General features: G+C 47.1%; 2 protein-coding genes across 2 annotated transcripts in view; one reads left to right on the plus strand and one right to left on the minus strand.

Moving 5' to 3' along the window:
* Nucleotides 1-8275, plus strand: part of cicb (capicua transcriptional repressor b) — a 35396-nt gene extending 27121 nt beyond the window's left edge. The window contains exons 11-22 of the mRNA XM_034553890.1: nucleotides 11-170; nucleotides 261-1091; nucleotides 1194-1333; nucleotides 1469-1629; nucleotides 3609-3799; nucleotides 4749-5204; nucleotides 5308-5675; nucleotides 5856-6013; nucleotides 6115-6275; nucleotides 6540-6674; nucleotides 7400-7531; nucleotides 7631-8275. Coding sequence (XP_034409781.1) covers nucleotides 11-170; nucleotides 261-1091; nucleotides 1194-1333; nucleotides 1469-1629; nucleotides 3609-3799; nucleotides 4749-5204; nucleotides 5308-5675; nucleotides 5856-6013; nucleotides 6115-6275; nucleotides 6540-6674; nucleotides 7400-7531; nucleotides 7631-7920 — 3183 coding nt within the window. The 3' untranslated portion in view covers nucleotides 7921-8275. The remainder of the gene's footprint in view (nucleotides 1-10; nucleotides 171-260; nucleotides 1092-1193; nucleotides 1334-1468; nucleotides 1630-3608; nucleotides 3800-4748; nucleotides 5205-5307; nucleotides 5676-5855; nucleotides 6014-6114; nucleotides 6276-6539; nucleotides 6675-7399; nucleotides 7532-7630) is intronic.
* A 2182-nt stretch (nucleotides 8276-10457) lies between these two features.
* znf526 (zinc finger protein 526) lies at nucleotides 10458-16110 on the minus strand. Its single transcript, XM_034553738.1, has 8 exons — nucleotides 15774-16110; nucleotides 14948-15394; nucleotides 14671-14837; nucleotides 13601-13696; nucleotides 12731-13506; nucleotides 12492-12627; nucleotides 10757-12391; nucleotides 10458-10632 (listed from the first exon to the last, which is right to left on the minus strand). Exons 2-8 carry the CDS (start codon nucleotides 15246-15248, stop codon nucleotides 10459-10461), a joined length of 3285 nt encoding a protein of 1094 aa, XP_034409629.1. The 5' UTR covers nucleotides 15249-15394; nucleotides 15774-16110; the 3' UTR covers nucleotide 10458.
* Nucleotides 16111-16219: the final 109 nt, after the last annotated feature.

Raw genomic sequence — 16219 nt, forward strand, 5'->3', positions numbered from 1 at the left:
TTCTTTTCAGAGAGTTTTTGCTCCAGTCATCTGCTCCTCTGCATTATCATCTTCCTCACACCATACACCTCATGGCAGGAGCATCTCACTGTCCTCTTACCCCAGCAGCAAGCGTTATGATGAGGGGAGATCAGGAGGAGGAGGCTTTTCAGATCACAGGAGGAAGGACACATTCGGGGGAGAGGGGGGAGGAGGAGGAGGAGGAGGAGGAGGAGGAGGAGGAGGAGGAGGAGGAGGAGGAGGAGGAGGAGGAGGAGGAGGGGGGGAAGGGGGGGGAGGAGGAGGAGGAGGAGTGCAAGCCACATCTCTCTCCCTCACTTCTGGCCAGTCAGTCATCTCCACTTCGTTAGCTGGAGGGCATCTTTCCTCATCAGTAGGTTCCCTGGGGGTGAACCCACATCTGGGGATTGGAGTCGTAAGGGTGGCACCTACGGTGGTGACCAATGTAATGCGTCCTGTTATCAGCACACCCCTCCCAATTGCCAGCAAAACCAGAGATGGAGGCACATCCAGCCCGCATCTGCCAGAGAGGAAGTCCCTGACTCTCCATCAGCAGCCACACCTTCTGATTGGTTCAGGAGGAGGGATTCCAGCCACAGGGGGTGGGTACTACTCTTCATCATCACCTAATCCTTTAGGTGCAGGTGTTGGCCCTGGTGGTGTCGTGACTAATTTGGTGTTAGGAGGGGCTCTGTCTGCTCAACCTGCTGTACAGCTCATCACACCCTCCCACCACCATCATCTCTCCCAGCATCAGGCCTTCTCCTCCTCCGCTGTTTCAGTACCGCATAGCCAAAGCAACGGGCCTCTGCCTCTGTCCCTGCTTCAGCCCCAGTTCCTTCCTGCCTCTTCCCTAGCGTCCCCTGGGGGTAAGGCCATCACACAAGTTCAGTACATCCTGCCCACCCTACCTGCCAACAACAACCCCAAGAGTCCACCTCAGCAGCTCAGCCAGCCAACCAGTATCTTCAACCTGCCCACAGCTCCACCCACACACATAACCCTGGCCAATGGAAGGCAGCAGGGCACAAGTCCACTGACAGGATATTCGTCCAGCTCAGCAGTGGGAGTGGTCAGCCCTGGAACTAGAGGTGAGGGCTTTCGAACTGCAGTCATCACAGTAAGTAAGCACAGTCATGTTGTTACGTCTAATAAAAGGCCCACTCTCCCTCTCTTGCCTTTCTTTGCCTCAGTGCAAACACAGTCTCCAGTGCTCCAGGGCAAAATGCTTGTTCCCATGGCAACAGTACGGACAGCACCAGCCACTGCCCAGCAGGTTCCCATTGTGGCTCCACTTCTTCCGGTCCAGAACGGTGCCCAGACGGGAAGCAAGGTCAGTGAGCACTTCGCTGGAGACACTATCCCGATAACTTTATTAGTAAAAACAGATGATTAGCTCAGCACTGCCCATTTGTACATTTGTATTTGTCGTATTCCTTTCCTTTATCGGCTCCTCTTTCCGTGCCAGATCATCCAAATAGCTCCAATGACTTTGGTCCAGTCCCAGCTGCCTCATGGTGGAGCGGTCCACCCTGCCAGCCCCTTCCCTGTCACAGTGGGCACAGCTGCTGTGATGGCTCCAGGATCGGCCCCCTCCCAGGCTGTCCTCCTGCCACCAGCTCCTACCAGGTAGACATTGACAAACAAAACACAATGAAAGAATGAATATGGATCCTATATCTCTTGAACCTTCAACACCGCACTGGAGCACCCAGTGCTGACTTGAGAACTCCTGGTGAGCTACACACAGACCAGAACAAGAATACTGTCAACTCAGTCTGTGCTTCACCACTTTGGTGCACCAGAATAAACTAAACAAAGAGTGCACATAGGTTTTTAGCCTCAATAGTCATTCTAAATTAGCTGTGAAAAGCTTTTCTGTAATCGCCTACCTATTTTATTTTCATGAGACGAAACCCACCCACCTGCCACTGAAAGAAGGCTATAAAAGGCTCTTTCAGAAATGCACTTCACATTGTAAGTAAACATTTGAGCATGTTGAGCATGTTGCAGTATTTAGTGTCATAATACAATGTTATGATCTAATCAAGCAACTTATGCCGCCCTCTAAAGAAAGCTGTGGAGTACATTTTAATTGACAGCTTAATTAGCATTTCATATGCTCACGGAAATCAAATCTGTTTAATATACCCTTTTACAAACAAAATACTGTACATGAGCCACATTTTAAGGAGATGGATAAACCCAACAAGGTTACGGATCAGATGTCTGAAAGGAGATGAAAACAAATAATGTGCCAGTCAAGCTTGACTCAGCTCTGACAAACAGGTGCCAATTTATGAACATATGCCAGCCTCCCTCATCCTACCCTGGGCTACTTTTGATCTCCGTAGAGGTTTAATTATTGGCAGTTTCTTTCAGGTTTATATGAGCCAAATATTTGTTTCTGTATGATAAAACTCTGACTGATGATCTCCATGAAAATATTCACATAGTGCTTCAGAGAAATGATTGGATAAGGTGTGCTGTTTGCATGTCCTCTCTACATGCTCCAGAATAAATATTTAGAAAAGGGAGTTTCAACACAAGAGCAAACATAAGAAAGATGGACCAGCTTTGATCCCCATTATTGGGTTGGTGCTGTGCTCGCTATTGAAGCAACATTTGTTTTTCAGAATATACTTATATATAGCAGTTAGTAAATGGGAGACAGCGAACCACTAATTTGCAGTTATTCTGAATTTCCCTAGAACTAGTAAACGCCACCTAACCAAATATAATCCCCTTGCAACCATCTTGGACTCGGACATTGAAGGAACAAGCTCAGAAATTGTGTCCATACCCCAAAACTGACATTTTTCACTCATTGGACCTTTATAAAGGTGCTTTCAACCATTTCAGACGCAATGAAATACCTTTATGCTAACCACGGTTTTAAACAAGATAGTTTTATTTTGAGTGGACTTTTATTGTGGAAATTAGTGGGATAAAAAGCTCCATGTAAATGCAGATAATGTCTTCTAATAACACTTTTGCTGTTTTAAACTGTTGTACAGTTTACAAGGTGTTAAAATACATAAATCAATACATATTTTTCTTGCAGTTTACGGATTGAAGTATCTCCAGTCACATTCTGGTTCTTGATAACATGTATAAAGAAGTACTATTATTTTTAATGGCTGGGACGTCCATTTTTCTTAAAGCATAGCGAGCAAACAATATACGAGAAACAAAAACTCCAGCAGGGGTGCAGCTGTAGCAGTGCAGCTCTATTCTGGGTGTGTTAGTCATGCTGCTGGTGGCCCAAGTTGCCTCTGCCTGCCTCCCCCACACTACCTCTCAGCTCTGCACACACACACGCACACACACACATATAGCACTAGTCATCCAGTGCTGCTCGATGGGATGTGCACTCACCCACTGACCCTCACTGCAGCACTTCTCTTATGTCTTCCTCTTTCTTTCTAATCATGTCTCTATTGCCTTCATTTCTGGCTCATTATTGTATACAATAACACTTTCTGTCACCTTTTCTGACATTTTGTCATTACAAAAAATGTCATCTTCACTCTCCCTCTCTTCATTTTTATTCCTCCATATTTCTTTCCTCTAACCACCGCTTCCCTTTACTGAACCTCCTCATCCAGGATCACCTATGTCCAGTCCACTCCAGGGGTCACATCCGCTCTGCCTCTGGTCTCCACGACAACAGGCTCTTCCACCACCCAGCAAACCCTGTCGGTGCCTGGATCTGCATATGGGCCATCACCCCTAGCAACACTCGGATTCACAGCGATCGCACCACCTGGTCAGACTCTGGTTCAGCCACTGATTACAGGTCAGTGCTGTGGAGAGCTCATTGGTTCTGTTCCTAATGCAATTTGCAGGCTGTTGCTGTGATGCTCAGCACAGCATAAGGCATGCAAACTAAATAACGCTACACATTTTGGAAAGGGAAAAACTTGAATAGTCGTTTTTAAAGAGGTCCTTTCGATATCTTGAGGCCTCTCACCTCATGATATCTGAATTAAATTATAGTCCACTTTTACAGCAGGATCTTACAGGATCATCAAGCGAGGTGTATTTATTTTCATAACAGAAGTGCTCACCTGAGACCAAATGTCAGTCTTTGATACAAAATCTCAACATGGTCTTTTCTATGGTGTTCCTCAAGGTATTGGTGTATTAATGTATTTTGGAAGGATTCTTAATCATTTGTTTCAGTTCTCAAATTTGTTTTTTAATTTAGCACCAAATCAACCCAAACATTAGACTTATGAGACATAAGTTAGTATGAGAATGACCATCGTATACTTCCATCATAATGTTCTAAACCCACAATTAATTATTGATTCATATTTATTTATGATTAGAATAACTTGACTAGACACTGCTAAGCTGGATGAACAATGCTAAAACATCTTATAGATATCTTATCATAGTTTAACTTGCTTGTCTAAGCTTGCTGACCGTGAACAACAATATCCACATGTGTCTCTTGATTGGATTCATATCTGTTTTACAAAATATTTGCTGGTCATTGATGATGATGATGTTATTGATGTGGTGTGTACACCAATTCCAGTAGGTCTTGTTAAATACCTCTCCATGCTAAAAGCCCAATCACAGGTAAATTAAAATTAAAAAAAGACAGTTTGCATGAATGACTTATTTATTATATTAGTCAGCAATAAAGCAGCCAGGTGGACATTTATTGATGTGAAAATGTTTTACATGTGTTTATATATAACGGAAATAATATTTGTCTTCCTGTTTCCTTCATTCAGGTCAGCCACCACTCTTAGCCACAGCTCAGGCTCAACAGCCCTCAACCTCAGCCCCTGCCTCAGGCTCTGGGGGCCAGATAGTCACCGCCATCTACTCTCCTTCACCTAGTGTCACCATGGCAACAGGGGTGGTCTCTATGACTGCAGTACCCCCCAGCGTGGTCTACTCCATCTCCGGCCCTTCCACCGTTTCCCCCCACATCCTGTCCAAACACACAGCAACCCCCAGCACAATCATACACCCACATCCAGACAGACAGGCAGACAGGCACCTGCCTCCAGACAGACCTGCAGATCGACAGGCTGACAGACTGGCTGAGAGGCAGACAGAACTGCTGACTCATTCGGACAGGCATCTGGAGAGGCAGACCTCCAGCAGTTGTAACTCAGTGGCACCTCCAAGTGGCTCAGCTGTGTGCACAAGGCCCTGCAGTCCTCTTCCAATCCAAACACCTGGTATGGCTGCATGTGTTGCTTGGATTCACATGATTGTAATTTGAATGGTAATTGTTTTATTGTTGATATATTTTAAACTTGTCTTCATCTTTCCGTTTTACAGGCAGTGCACCAGGTACACCGAAACTAACCCAGCTTCCAGTCAGGACCCCTCAGAAGGTGAAGGCAACGCTGGCGAACATTCCCGTAGGCAGCTATGAAGGAGGAGGCCGAGGAAAGGAGAGAGAAAGGGAGAGAGACAGGGAGAGGGAAAGGGAGAGGGAGAGAGAGAGGGAAAGGGAGAGGGAGAGAGACAGGGAGAGAGTAGCTGCAGCCACCAGTCGCTTCTCCTTTGATGCTGAGTTGGCGGGGCAGACGGGGTCTCCATCAACACACCCTGCTGAGGAGCCATCCTCTGACAGACCCCTGGAGGGCTCCAGTGCAGCGGACTCCTTTGACACACAACACAGAGAAAGCACAACCACCAAAGAGGTGAGAAGAGCATCACACACAACATCCAACATAATGAGAGGAAAGTGCCGAGTTGTTGTTCACACATGACATCAAGTAGGGCTTTAATGGAATTAGATTTTACAGTAAAAGAAGAAAACGGATATTCAAATATGAAAATGAATAGTGTGACTTTGTATAAAATACTTAAATTCTGTGCAGGCTGGATGGAAGGAGTCCCTCGCCTCCTCGCCTCCACCCCCTCCATCAGCAACAGAACCGCCCCTGCCGCCCCCACATGCCGACAAAGATGGTCCTCCACCCAAAAAAGTCAAAGCCCGCCCACCACCACTGAAGAAGACTTTTGAATCGGTGGACAAGTGAGTCAACGGCTTTGTGAATGTTGTGTGTATGGTTGCAGAAATCACTGATGCACGGTGTATATATACTGTATATTGTGTGTGTGTGTGTGCGCACGTTGGTCGGGCAGGGTGCTGTCAGAGGTGTATTTCGAGGAGCGCTTTGCTGAGCTGCCAGAGTTTCGACCTGAAGAGGTGTTGCCGTCGCCCACCCTGCAGAGTCTGGCCACTTCCCCCCGTGCGATTCTGGGCAGCTATCGCCGCAAGAGGAAGAACTCTACAGGTTTTACTCTCATGATACTCTAACGTAATGCTTTAAAACCGAGTGCCGTGAAATAGCTGCAGTGTCCGTCGTGAATGTGCATTAATTTGGCGAACAGCAAATTGTTGCTTGTTTCTACAGAAGCAAAGCCAGAACTATCTCTAGTGTTTATTGACTGTTTACTAAGTTACATGATGCTCCGTACAAATTTCTGTGGTGAATCTTGATAAATATCGAGATTTGATCTCCGCTGACTATAATTGTTCTTCTTCTGGGTGCTTCTAGATTTGGACTCAGCCACTGACGAGCAAGTCTCTCCTAAGAGAAAGAGTCGTCGGCGCTCGAGCTGCAGCTCGGAGCCCAACACGCCTAAAAGTGCCGCCAAGTGTGAGGGAGACATCTTCACCTTTGACAGAGAAGGTAACAAACACAGGGCGGAGCAAGGAGTCTCCATGCGTCTTATTTAAGGTCATTGTTTCTGGTCTTTTAATGTCTAGTTGTTGATCGGTGATGTGTGTAATAGAAGCGTAGGTCAGAGGTTTGGGTTGAAGCTCTTGTCTTGTGTGTGTTTATTGTTTTTTCTTTTTTTTTGTGTAAGGATTTTATCTTGTGTGTCTTAGTGATCTCCTCATAAATACCTCCTACATATTTTGCGTTATTTTTATTACTCTCATCTTAGTGAGAATCTGCCATACAAGTGATTATTATTATTACTATGTATTACTACTACCAGTCTCTGAATTGTTTATTGGGTTGAGGAGGTTTGTTCTTAGGGTTGGAGGTATCAAGTGACCTGAGCTAGCATGCTAGCGTGATGGTTATGTCTGTTGCATGTGTTTTGTGCTTGGTTGAATACATATTTAAGTGTCTAAATAATGAACCGATGCTGTTGAAAGATCTGGAAAAGGCTACTATGGAGACCTTCTTTCTAATTTGTCAAACTGATTTTTAGGACTGGTGAGAAAATCCCAAAATGTGTGAGCCAGATAAGAATTACTGACTTGTTGTAGCCACTACTGTATTTGTCCTGCTTTGTTGGTCCCACTTCTCAGAGTGCGTCAAAGACGATGGGCCCTAAGGGACATCAACACAGACTATTGTAACTAGTTTCCTAAAGACTGTCCACCTGTTTGTCCCTCACCCAGCCACAGACGGAGAAGACATCCTGACCGATATGGAGTTTGACAAGGTGCCCTACTCCTCCCTGAGACGAACACTGGACCAGAGGCGAGCGCTGGTCATGCAGCTGTTCCAGGAGCAGGGCTTCTTTCCATCAGGTAAGATAGGAACACGCGCTACAATATATCGACAAGCATTTTCAGAATGGATTTACACCTGTTGATTTGGGTTGGGTTTATTTTGTTTTCCTGTTTTAGCTCAGGCCACTGCAGCCTTCCAGACGAGATACTCCGATATATTTCCTACCAAGGTGTGTCTGCAGCTGAAGATCAGGGAGGTACGGCAGAAGATCATGCAGACGGCTGCCCCTTCTGATGTCTCTGCTTTAGGCATCCCTGACTCAATGGGCACCCTCCCTGGACCTTCTGGCTCCCAGTCCGGAGAAGGGTCCATGAGGGGAGGTGGGGACCTGCAGGATGAGGACGTGGAGCAAGGGACCGAGGGGAGCCCAGAGGATCCTCGGGATTCACAGGACTCTTCTAGATGAAGGATGCGAACACATTAAATTAACCAATCAGTGACTGTTGAAGTCACACCTTTCCACCCCCTACGCACGCACGCACACACACACACACACACACACACACACACACACACACACACACACACACACACACACACACACACACACACACTATTATTTGAATCCTCACTCTTAACCCTCCTCTGGCCCGATCCTGGTTTCTTTTCATCCTTCGCACCCAACCAGTGGCAGTGAAATATGTTTTGTATGCAATGTTGGGACTTTGTTTTCGGTAAGATGCATGAAACCCCATGGCACAAAAACTACTTCCTGACACCAACACGATGCACATATATATATATATATATATATATATATATATATATATATATATATATATATATATATATATATACACACACACACGCACACGCACACACACTGCAAACTCTTAACTACCACACTTGAATTCACACTCTGTATTAACCACCTTGGGAAAGCTACCGTTGAAGCCAGTGAAGGACCATTGTGTACCGTTGCTCTCATTTTGCCTTTTCTGGACGCAGAGACCTGCTCAACCCATTGAGAGACAATGAAAAGTCAGCGGCTTTAAAACAAGAACATTATATGTTTTGATATTTGTTTTAATAGCAGTAGAGGAGTAAAGCAGTAAGTATCTGCGTGAGAAACAACCTGTATTTAGACTTAACCGTTGTACGCTTGTGTCTTGTTTCTGCTGACATTAGGGGGCTGGGCCCTCAACAGCCGGAAACTATTTGAATCGACAAGAGAACTATTACTCTGGACCTGGAAAGATCTTTTTCTCCATTTTATTGTTCACATGTAGACCTTCAGAGGAGATGTACCAGGAGTGACTGAGAAATTGACTTAAAGTGGACTTCTGGCAGTGCCATCATTCCTGCAATTACCTGTCTGGCCATGTCCTCCCTTCTTGTGAATGACCCTAGCACATACCAGTAGGTAGGAACCGAGCATTCCTGTGCCTCTCATTCGCTGGCCATGAAGGAAGGAGGCGGGTCAGAGTCAATGGGCACATCCTGGCTCTTAGTCATAGAGGTCAGGCTGATAAGGCCGTAATCCTCTATTGCCAAGCAGTTTTATTAACTTCTTTTTTTAAATAATTTGTATTTAACGTTGTCATATTCAGTTTGTTGTTGTACTATTCCTATGGTTATTATTATGATTATTATTACTCCTCATATCATTGCAGTGAACCCCCGTTCCTTACTTCTGTTCTCATTGCTGGCAGATGTATCCTTTTATTTTTGCTGGGTCTTGATTTATTGTACTATTATTTTTGTTTTTATCAATTTGGAGGCAGGTGAGAGAAGCTGCGTGACGCTTGTATAGTTCCTCCATTCTTGTCTTCCTTAGACTTGCCTCTCACCTCAGCCAGTACCTGCGGTGCAGTTATTTTTATTGTTCATTAGAGAGGACGACAAACACAACGTGGACCTTTCTATTCTTTCAGCAGTAATAAGCCGTATGTTTTTAGACAACCCCGTAGGCCTCTGTCCCTCGCTAAGTTTGATTTTATAGCCTCAACACTTGTACATCTCCTTCCTCCACCTCTTTCCTTCTCTTCTTCCTCCCTTTGCCACTTCATTGCTCTCTACAGACCTTTTTAGACCACCGGCGAAGTGAAAACTGGAGGAAGTGAGGGGAGGGTAATGCATCAAATCTAATATTGTGTTGTAAATAATTACTGTAGTCAGTAGACTCATTATATTAAGAACAAATCTGTCATTGAACATGAGTTGACTTTTAAGACACACATTACCGAAAGTAAAACACATGAAATGGAAACAAACAATAAATATGGCTATTAATGTTTTTGTGTTATACTCCTTGTTTTACTGTTCCAGTATACGAGAGGAATTTATGAATAATTTAAGTTTGTATCTGTATCTTTCAGTATGCAAATAAAAATAGGTGTTCAATTAAAGGGATTGTATCACTGGCAATGTGAAACTTTTTTTTTTTTCTTCAAGCAGAGATTTAAAAAAAAAAAAATGGTTCAAGAACATCAAAAAAAGAAATCATTTTTGAGCAGCACCGTTTAAATGTAATTGAGTACACCGTGTACAGTTGAGTCTAGATATGTGAACTTTAACATGTTTGTGTTGCATGAGAGCGTCGGTCACAGATTTATCACCTTGAAAAAACATTTATTGATTTCACCTATTTACAACAGCACAACCAAACCTTTTAACAAGAAAAGTCACATCAATTTCATATAAATGATAAAAATGAAGCGTACAAATGTCATCTGAGGCACAACCAATAGTCATTCATCATGAATGCCACCTCCTGCATTTTAGTATGCGTTATTCAAATAAACTTTAATAGTGATCCCGCTCATAGCTTTGTAAAAGATGGAGGATGATTTACTTTGGTCTGATTGCTTAACTCCATTTCCATTTAGTCCAGTCCATAATGATCTGGACTCAACCTCTCAGTAGTCAATTAGTCTTTGAGTCAGTTTTAAGACTAACACATAAACTTGGCAGAATAAAGTCCATTTCTTTTGTCCTCTCGTGCTCAGAGGAGCTGCAGTCCGTCCATGGCGCTCGTGTCCATGGCGAGGCCGTTCTCCAGAGCGGTGTGATAGATCTCCAACGCCTGCTCCAGAGGCAGCACTCCTCCCTCGCTGGTCTCAATGATGGCTATGGTCTCCCCAAACTCATTACACATGATAGTGGGAGTGCCCCGTGTCTAAGAGGAGGAAACCGAATACAGAATTAGTTTCAACTAACAGCAGCGAGAAAACAAGACAAAATGCATAGATAGGACTTATGGGGGGGTTTTCGGGATGAGTGAGAAGGATATACATCCCGACCTGCAGAAGATCTGAGGCTTGGATCTGGATGAGCTGAGGCTGCCTGTTAGCGAGTTCCACTACCGAGGCGTCCACCACCGCCACAGCGGAGCTGGTCTCCATGGCGGCCTGGACGGCGGCCTGGGCGGCAGCCTCTTCATCCAGCCTCTGCTGCCTGGCGTGGGTCTTTTTGTGGTTCCTCAGGTTGGAGAAGGTCTTGAAGGCTTTGCCGCACTGCGGACAAATGTGCGGCCGTTCGCCTGTGTGTGTTCGACGGTGTTCAGCCAGGTGCATACTCTGGATGAAACCCTTTCCGCACACTTCGCAGCGGAATGGCCGCTCGCCCGAGTGCGTGCGGAGGTGCTCTCGCAGGTGCGTGTTCTGACGGAAGCGCTTGCCGCACACTTGGCATGGAAACGGGCGCTCACCAGTGTGGACCCGCTGGTGAAGTGCAACTCCGGAGGAAGACACAAACAGTTTGCCACAGATAAGACACTGGTGGGCTTTGGGCCGCTTCCCGGCGATGCACCGCGGCCGCCCAGGGCCTAAGGCGAAGTGGCTCAATCTGTGGAGTCGGAGGTTGGCAGGAGAATTGAGCTTCTTCCCGCAAATATTACAATCTAGGCCCCCCCGAACGAGACTGGCCGAATCTCCCGATTCCGTCTCTGCTGTGGTTGAGGTGGAGGGCACTGATGTCAGGTCTTGGCCCAACTCTGCCTGATTGTCGGTCTCTCTGCCCACTTCGATCCCGGTGCCGGCCTGCACCAGCGCTGGGTGCCGCTCCAGTAAGTGTCTGTCTCGTTGCCTCCTGGTGAGGAAGCCAGTCTCACAGTGGGGACATGGGAACGGGGCCGGAGCCCCTGGATGCTGAGTGTAGCGATGCGCCGCCAACTTGGTGGGCCAGCGAAAGGTCGCCGGGCAGTCTGCGCAGCACAACGCCGCACCGCTGGCGTGCAGCAGGCTGTGCTGACGCAGGTTGGAGGACTGTGAAAAGGAGCGGTGGCAGACGTCACAGCGGTACGGCCGCAAACCAGAGTGGATGAGAGTGTGCCTCATCAGATTGGCAAGAGACGAGAAGGTTTTGCCGCAGTCAGAACACTGAAAGGGCCGCTCGCCGGTATGAATGCGGATGTGGTTGCGCACGTGGATCTGCTTCTTAAAAGACTTGCCACAGATGCCGCATAGGAAGCTGCGCTCAGTGACATGGGACTTGCGTCGATGGTGAACGAGCTGCAGCGGAGAGGGAAAGGTCTTGGAGCATGAACGGCAAGAAAAAAGCCCTTTGTCGGGGGATGCGGATGATGCAGCTGAAGCAGCTTTGGCTTCGGCTGTGACCCAAACAGCAGTGTCGTCAGGGGGAGCATGGTTTGTAGCCAAGTCCGACTCGGTTGCATCCTCCACTTGCTGGGGGTCATTGGTATTGGCTTCAAGTGGGGCAGTCACCTCCATGTTGTTACCCTCCCCTTGATTTTCCACTTCACCTACTACCATTATGCTCTGAGAACTATGAATTGGCTCTTCTCCCATGTTTTCCATCTCTTCTTCAGAGAGAGGGGCCAGCAGGTGGCCCTTTGCCTCCTGAGTGAGAGAATTCTTCTCTCTCGCTCTCTGTAGAATGGCAAGTGCAGAGAGAGACGCTCTCATTGGAGCTGAGGACTGCAGGGGAAAAAAGCAAGCACATGCCAAATTGAAATGACATACTAACTTAAAGGTCTGCGGACGCAATTGTGTGTGGGGGATATGGTTATTTTACTACCATGGAGACAGGGGCGGGTGTGCCGGGTGAGTCACGGTTGAGGTGGGTTCTACGGTGGTAGAGGTACTTGGTCATGTTGGTGAAGGTTTTGTTGCAGAACTGACACTTGTGAAGGGGATCCGCGATGTGGGACTTCCTGTAAGACATCAGGAGGAAAAGATGAAACAGACAGAAAAAGAATCAAACGTTCCTATCGGCCATCTGTTGTTCACAGTGAGGCAGACCGCTGTGGTGTGTACCTGTGCATGATGAGAGTCATCTCAGTGGTGAAGCCATTGCCACAGTCCACACACAAGTACCTGGCCACGCCCGAGTGTGTGCGCATGTGTGTCTGCAGTGACGTCGCCTTCTTGAACACCTTGCCACACTCCGGACATTCGTGCGTGCCCTGCTCGTGCACGCGCTTGTGAGCAGCCAGCCGGTTGACGGAGGTGAAGGTGCGGTTGCAGAGCTCACACTGTTGGGACTTGGCCCAGACTGCTGCTTTCTTATCCGCTACTCTAATCCTAACGTCCTCCCCCTTCTCCGCCGTCTCCTCCCTCCCTCGCACCTCCTCGAAGCCACTCATGACGCCTGGCTCTCCACTCTCCTTGTCCTGACCCAGGAAGTGCTCTCCCTGGTGCTGGAGGAAGTCCTCCGGGGTCTGGAAGAGAAGGGAGCATTCTGAGCACTCATACGGGTGGATGACCACCACCTCTGTTGGCTGCTGGGTGTCATCCTGGACACTGGGGGCCAACCTTAACTCCAGTCTCTGGTCCCCGTTCTCTAGGACCCCCAGCTTTCCCGAAGAGCCTCGGCCCACTGCAGGCAACAGAGGGGGCAGCTTGGAGTGACGTTGACCAGGGACGGTGGAGTTGTCCGCCAGAGCTTGAGCTGTGAGAATCTGCAGGTGCATAGTGGCAGAGCCAGGGATGGCCGTCACTGGAGGCAGCAGGGAGGAACGGGGGGATGCTGCATGTTTGGACTGAAGTTTCATCTGTTGTTGTTGTTGCTGCTGCTGCTGCTGAGCGAGTACCTGGAAAAGACACACAGAAGCGTACAAACCTTAAAACTCATTATCATGTTCTCATTTAATTCCTCTGTTGTGAGGCGTTTACAATCCCAAGTACCTGTGCCAAGATCTCCCCAGCTTGCTGCTCACTCAGTACGTAGTTCTGCATGTTGTTCAGTGGGGTGATGGTGCCATCAGGCTGTAGCACATACTCCTGTTGCCAAAAAAACAACAAAAAAAACATGGCTTATTGTACTTTCTACAGAAATTAAGCAATGTTTGATAATGGCTCTCCCTTTAGAAGAGATGCTGACAGTTCAGCGGTTTCACTCTGATTTGTGTCTTCTATGACTATCAGATGCTTTGGTGACAAGATGTCTGCCGTTTGACTGCGACATTCAAACCAGTATTTTCTAGAATTACAGTGCGGTTGCAGCAAACCAATCTGTGCTGGCCGACACAACCCAGAGAGTCTCGAAGACGAATGTTTCCCTTTGAAGCCATTTGAATGTGCTTTTGGGCATAAGGGCCTAACCTGAAATAAATGGAAAGTCAAAAACTGCAAGGTGACTTTCAGATGTTGAGCTATGCTTGCGAATGATTCAGCACAGTGGAAAGTTTATGAGTAAATCTTAGCTGCTACCAGATTAACTGCTCATATTTACAGTTGTTCCATTGTCAGCTTCACTTTATAATGAGACTCGACTACATCATGTATTATTACATGTCTGTCAGTCGGATGCATACAAACTCTACTTAGTCTGGGGGAAAACTCGCAACAAAGATGACAATGCACTTTACACATAAATCTAGTTCCAGGATGTGAATGGGTCTGCAGAATATAACCTACACCATTAATACTGTGGCCCAATATGCACACTTATTTATCATTGTACAGCTCAATAACAGGCTTTTGGTACGACTACGGTCAATTTAGGAACCAACTTATTTTTTTTAACTAATTGTTGCTGTGCTGAGTGAAAAATGTGGCACCACTCGTTGAAAAATTGGTTTAAGAACTGCGCCAGTCAATTGGTTTTAATTACCAACAATAGTGACAATGACAGAAAGACTAATGGTGCAAAAACTACAGTAATAAATAGAGTTAACAAAAAACTTTAATTCTACTTTCCAGATAAGAACAAAAATGTTTTCCAGTTATTCGTGAGTTCAATAAATGTCCCTTACCACGGTCTCTGTGTTACTGTGTGTACTGCTCCTACTGTGGGTCCGCCGGTGCTCCAGCCAGGTCTCAGGCGAGTCAAACAGAGACAAGCAGTCGAGGCACTGGTACTGAACAGGTCCAGACAGCTGCCCCTCAGACCCTTCCTCTGTCTCCAAAACCTCACACAGCTCTGGGGAACGGTCATACACACAGACAGTCAGTGTTGTTTCTTCATCTTAGTATAACTGGTAGCTATGCAAACAAAAGCCCTTGTAAAATGCACACAATCAAATCTCTCACCTTGGTGCTCCACCTCCATCCCTGCCTCCCTCATGTGCATCTCCTGGTGCTGCAGCAGTTCCTCTGGGTTCATGAGGAGGGCCCCACACTCCAGACACTGGTACTGCTGGGTTTGCCCCATCTCTGCGACACCCTGGAAGGTCAGGCCCTCCCCCAACTCCCCTTCTCCCTCTTGGCCAGTGTGGATCTGCTGGTGGATCAGCACATCCTCAAGGGTGTTGAAGAGCTGGTGGCACTCACTGCACATATACTGGTGCTCCACATACACGCCCTCCGCCTCCTCCTCCTGCTGCTCGTCCATGCTGGTGCTCTGTGTGCTTGCTTGTCTTAAAATGTGCGTTTTGTCTTATGTATTGTGTGTCACGAAAGACGATGTATGACAGGTGATGAGGCGTTGAACTGAAACTACAGTGCTGTGTCCAATCAATTAAAAAGGTCGGAGCACACCTGTGGTCAAGAAAAACAAAAACATCACAAAAAGCATGTTAAAATTAAACGTATCCAGATTAAAATCAGCATCAAATGATAAACACATGGTTTTCAGTGTTCCTCTCATCAGCGGTGCATTTATCCTCAATGTGTTTTGAATAAAAAAAAAGCCACAGCAGAGTCTGCACAGATATGATGGAACAGACCCGCAAACAAACATCGCAATGTCCAGCGTTAGCTACGCGCAGGCCCTCCAGTGCTAACAGCCCAACCGCCACTCAGCAGACACTCATTAATGTTGGTCCGATTCTCCGCACAAACGCGGCTCTTATCTTTGTGAACAGTGTGTGATAGCAGAAGGAGAGCTGTTGGCGGCGCTCCCTCCGATATTGCAGACCTGTTTCTCAGCACCGCGGTTTCCTGACGGCGGCTCCCCGGTTCGTCTGGCGGCCCGTCAGGCGGCGCTACCCACTTTTCCCCGAAGGTCTCCGGCTGCGACGGCGGGCCCTTCTTCCCTTTTGGTTCTCATTTACTCTCGTTGGACAGATCCCGCGTGTGCTCGTCGCCCTTCGTCCACACGAAGGCGAGCGCCTTTTTTTGTTGTTGTTGGTCCCGCGTCACAGTCTGTGGCGTGGAAATGCAGAAATGTTCAACATTGTCCGTGGGAAATCGCGTTTCATTGAGTGAAATGAAACGTTTGCCCGCTGATCGCCTTCATTCGTGTGACACGAAGCCCGGCCCTATGCGGTAGTGTCGACGTTTTCGGATCTGTGATTGGACGGACTGACTGTCAATCATAAACGGTACTTTCCTGCTGGGCCTTGTAGTTTTTTTGTCGAACGT

Source organism: Cyclopterus lumpus, chromosome 16 (genome assembly GCF_009769545.1).
Source record: "Cyclopterus lumpus isolate fCycLum1 chromosome 16, fCycLum1.pri, whole genome shotgun sequence".
Taxonomy (NCBI): Eukaryota; Metazoa; Chordata; class Actinopteri; order Perciformes; family Cyclopteridae; genus Cyclopterus; species Cyclopterus lumpus.

Coding starts and splice junctions, on each gene's coding strand:
- znf526 (XM_034553738.1), bottom strand. CDS start 15,248: ATGGACGAGCAGCAGGAGGAGGAGGCGGAGGGCGTGTATGTGGAGCAC. Junction 13,697..14,670: donor ACAGTAACACAGAGACCGTG/GTAAGGGACATT, acceptor TTTTGGCAACAG/GAGTATGTGCTACAGCCTGA. Junction 13,507..13,600: donor CTGGGGAGATCTTGGCACAG/GTACTTGGGATT, acceptor TGTCTTTTCCAG/GTACTCGCTCAGCAGCAGCA.